At 37.1% G+C, this 4,986-nt stretch overlaps 1 protein-coding gene across 1 annotated transcript; it reads left to right on the top strand.

The window, feature by feature from the left end:
* Positions 1-463: 463 nt before the first annotated feature.
* On the top strand, positions 464-1,402 carry LOC306640516 (olfactory receptor 52E4-like; the record flags this gene model as incomplete). Its single annotated transcript, XM_079104801.1, has 1 exon — positions 464-1,402. One exon carries the CDS (start codon positions 464-466, stop codon positions 1,400-1,402), a length of 939 nt encoding a protein of 312 aa, XP_078960927.1.
* Between the last annotated feature and the right edge of the window lie 3,584 nt (positions 1,403-4,986).

Here is a 4,986-nt window from a genome sequence, read left to right as displayed (position 1 = left end):
ACATAGTGTTGGTAGGTCAAATACAGAGAGAAATACACCTAGAGAGCAGGGTCTGAGAAAGGCAGATGGCTCTTCACAGTCCAGCTTCTTAACCATCATCTCCAATTTTTCTTTCCTTTTCAATTTCTATTTTATTTCCCACAACATTTTGGAAAATTTTCTCATAAGTACTTGTGCAATTCAGTAACCAAGATAACATGAAGTTATGAAAGTTCTTGCTACTGGAGGGGTTTCATAAAAGACATCTTCTAACCCCCACAATCCTCAGGCAATATAAAACGGGACAGTCAATACTTTGAAGATCTCTGGTAGCTAAGAGTCCACTAATTCCCTTCCACTCTTCTCTTAGAGTTTAATTGGCCTGCTATTAAACACAGTGATATCCAACCATCCTATATTACCTTATGTCTCCACAGAAGTTCTGAAGAAGACAGTGGAGGACCTTCCCAGAGTCCTCAGCAGGATGTCCTCTGTCAATGACACTGCCTCATATCCCTCTGCTTTCCTCCTGCTGGGTATCCCAGGTCTTGAAGATTTCCATATCTGGATTGCCTTCCCTTTCTTTGTTGTTTACCTGATGGCACTTGTGGGGAATTTCACAATCCTGTGTGTGATCAAGAATGAGCAGAATCTTCATCAACCCATGTTCTATTTTCTTGCTCTTCTGGCTTTAATTGACCTGGGCCTCTCCACTTCTACCATCCCCAAGATGCTGGGCATCTTCTGGTTCAACCTGAGGGAGATAAGCTTTGAAGGCTGCCTCATGCAGATGTTCTTTATCCACACCTACACTGGTATGGAATCTGTTGTACTCCTGGCCATGGCAATTGACCGCTTTGTTGCCATATGCTACCCACTGAGGTACACCACAATACTCACTAATAGAGTGGTAGCTCTCATGGCCTCCATTGCAGTGGGGAGGCAAGTCTTACTTGTCATCCCCTACTGCCTTCTTCTCAGGCGACTTCCCTTTTGTGGGCACCACATCATCCCTCACACCTACTGTGAGCACATGGGAATTGCTCGCCTTGCCTGTGCCAGCATCAGGGCCAACATGATCTATGGTTTGTTCACCATTGCTGTCCTGATCTTTGACTTGATCCTTATCGCCCTCTCTTATGTTCGAATCCTACAAGCTGTTTTCCGCCTGCCTTCCAGGGATGCCAGATTCAAAGCACTTTGCACGTGTGGTTCTCACTTCTGTGTCATCCTAGCCTTTTACACACCAGCATTTTTCTCCTTCATGACTCACCGCTTTGGTAGAAATATCCCTCGCTATATTCACATCCTCCTGGCCAATCTGTATGTAGTTGTTCCTCCTTGTTTAAATCCAGTCATTTATGGAGTCAGGACAAAACAAATTCGAGAACGAGTTGTGAGAATATTTGTAAAGAAAGAGTAACTCGAGTGTACTCAGAAGTTCATAATTTCTCTCAGGTTACTCTTTTCCTCCAGACACATTTCTCAGGGTGTCGCAAATCGTCACTAGATAAAGGGCCACACAGATATTACTTCAGCCATTTTTAGGGGCTGAACTTATGCTCAGTGATATCCTTATGTAATTTCTACTTCGATTTCAATAGGTCATATATTGTTTATTTATCATTGAAGTTGAGAGAGGATGGAGGAGAATATGAGGTCTGAGTAAGTGATGTAACAAGATTCCTGAAAGTGTGGGACAATTATGTTTCTCCCATCACTAATAAAATTTCCACATTAGTTTAACAAACGTAAGATTTTGGAAGCATAAAATTCTTCAGGCTTTGACCCAAAAATCAATATTTTATAACTCTGCCCTTTACCATTTACCTGCCAGTGTTACTTTTTTTAGGTGATATTTCTTAATCACAAAAAGTTGCTGACATCTGCATGTTATTTATTCCTTATTTCTGTCTGTGAAAGAGTCAAACTCATTTTCTGTTATCAGTTCTACAATAATATCAAAACTAGAGGAAGATGTCATGCAAAAGCAAAATCAGTTGTCAAAGTCATTCATAAATATAAAACTGATTAAGACTATTCATGCAAATTGAATAGATAATTATACAGTATGATCATATATCATGACCAAGTAGCATTTATGTCACATAAGAACAACTATTGCATCTGAATATCGTATGATGCATTTTACCAAACTATTAAAGTAAAATGCAGGGACAAATTTTGAACATAACCCATTATTAATCACTTATAAAATTTCTGAGAACTAAGAAGAGAAGGGGGAACTACCTCAACCAGGTTCAGGGAGGACATATATCAAAATTCAAGATCTTACTTCACATTTCCCAGATTTACAATGTTTTGTAACCATCATCAGAATTTAATTTAAGGATAGTTTTATCACCTAAATGAATCTTTTATTGGCTTTATTTCTTCCCTGTTTTATTCCCAGTTTCTTCGCAACATTGTCAGAGATTGTCTTTCAAATAAACTACCTTATCCATATCTTTGTCCAGATCCAGCACTATTATTTCCATGCAGATTGCAACCATTTATAATATTTCATAACACCTGGCTAAGGCAAAATGTGTGTTACAAGGGCTGTGTGTGTCTGAATAGTGGGTGGTGATACAGTACTGATAAAATTTCAAAAATTTTGAAAATGTTTAACTTGACAAAACTTTTCTAGTATAAAAGACATTTTATCTTCTATAACATAGTTCTTACATTCTTTTGTGTCTCTTTAGAAATTTCTACCCACATTGTAAAATGCAAAACTTAACCATCCATTATGAACTGGTACTAGAAGTAGCCATGGGTTCTGGCATGAAGTCTTGTCGTCTTCATTTCCAATAGGTTTCTGGCAGAGGTACCACAATCACTTGTTTTTGCTGATTTATCACTGATTGCTGTATGTTTTTACTGCAAATTTTCCTCACTGCCGTGCTTTTAGTGAGGGCTCATTTTACTCTTATTGGTAAAAATGAAGAGAAGTAATTTACTTAATGGCATATCCTGGAGTTGAAAAGAAGTATTCAAATCAGAGTGAGAATAAGGGATCACACATATGTGTGTGTAAGCGTGTGTGTGTGTGTGTGTGTGTGTGTGTGAAAGAGAGAGAGAGAGAGAGAGAGAGAGAGAGAGAGAGGGAGAGAGAGAGAGAGAGAGAATCTCAGTCAGAAAATGAGTTTGGGCTACCATTTTTGGAATAGGTCCATTCCAACTACATAGGGAAAGGAAATGTAACTGACAGCTTCAAGGGCCTGATCCATGATGCAGGATCTGCCATAAAAGGGAGAACATTTGAATGAAAGATCCTTTCACAGTGTAGGTCTGTCAACAGAAAGCAAGTTTAATAGTTTAACATGGTGAAGTATAATTCTGTGTCTGAAATTCACTGTTGAGCCTGGTGGCTTCCCTCAGGTTATTATTTCCTTACCATGTCACAGAGAATTCAGTTGAAGTGACATCACCCATACTCAAGTAATGACTATGATCAAAATCATACACAACTTCATTTGTAGGCACAGAATTTTGGAGATTATTAAGTACTATTAAGTGTAATATATGCATGTCTTATGAATAGAAAGAAGATCAAAGTCCCAAAGAGATAAAAGGAAATAAGAGGGGAATTCTGATGCATCTTTTGATCCAAGGAAATGTCCTCATAACCTTTTGTTTAAATGATTGCAATCACTTTTAATTCAATTTTCTTTCTACATTTCCCTCTTAGAATTCACCCATAGAACAACCTTCAGAATGACTTCCCAAAATGCAATTACAAATGTGACTATGTTGAACATTTTGTTAAGAGCCAAGAATCTTCTAAAGGTTGTCTCTTGTATAAAGAATAATGTTGAAACTTTGTGTGCATGTGTGTGTGTGTGTGTGTGTGTGTGTGTGTGTGTGTGTATGCAGGCACACCATTTTCACTCCAACCTACTTCTCCATTTCAATAAATATATATCTCCACAGTTTGATGACCCCCTTCCTCTGCTAACCCAATCACCCTGTTTGAAGTTCTTCATTATTTTTTCACTTAATTCACTCCAATCTGGGCTTTAGGACTCAACTTAAATCTAAGAAAGTGAAAAACTTATCTTTGTTATAAAAGGAATAAAATATCAACTTGCCTAAAGTGAAAAAGCGAGTTGGAGAATGATCTGGAATGGGGCATAAGGCGACTTTCTGGGTCATTGAAGTTTCTAGTATTTTATTTTGGGTAATGGATTCCCAGTGATATATACGTGTCAAACTCCATCAAACTTAACACTTGAGACCTCATTACAGTTTTTTTTCTTTCTTTCTTTTAATTAGAGCTTTATAGTTATACACAGCAGTTGAGTTCATCCTGACAAACTCACACTTGCATGGGAATCCACTTCAGTTAATAAATTCCTCCTTTCCTTCCCTGTCTTTTCTCTTGTCCTCCCTCCCCTCTTCTAGTCTCCTTCCTTTACTCCACTAGACTTCCTTTCACTTTTCTATTAATTTGGATTTGATTGGTTCTTCATGTTATCCTAACCTCTGATTTTACTATCCTCTGGTTTTACTCTTTTGGAGGCACTTGAACTATTTTTGTTTTAGTGTCACTATGCAAAAGCTGCTATAAATATATTATTCAAATCTTATTGTGGACTTACATGCTTGTTTTTCTTGAATAAACACCAAATAATGCAATTAATGGGCCATAAAGTGGGTATATGTTGCTTTGAATGGAAACTTTTGTTAGAGATAAAAATATGAAATCCTATTAATATGGTATGTGATAAAAGAAGTGAATATAAACTATTATCTTAATAATTCAGCTATTGAGTTCAATAGGAAGTCTGAAATACTTTTTGGCAAAGAAAAATATATTTTAATGTTTAACATTTGTATATGTATGTAGGAAAAATGAGAAAGGATGAGTTCCCAGTGTAGACTGATGAGACTTGACCTTGAGCAACTGAATGAGATAGACCAAAAACCTCAAATAGTAATAAATTATTGAAAAAAACTTAAGATAAAAAAGGATAGAAGATGAAATGGAAGGGGATGGGGATA

This window comes from Sciurus vulgaris (assembly GCF_902686455.1).
Source record: "Sciurus vulgaris genome assembly, chromosome: 11".
In the NCBI taxonomy this organism is placed as follows: Eukaryota; Metazoa; Chordata; class Mammalia; order Rodentia; family Sciuridae; genus Sciurus; species Sciurus vulgaris.
This window is presented reverse-complemented; position numbering and strand designations above follow the sequence as displayed.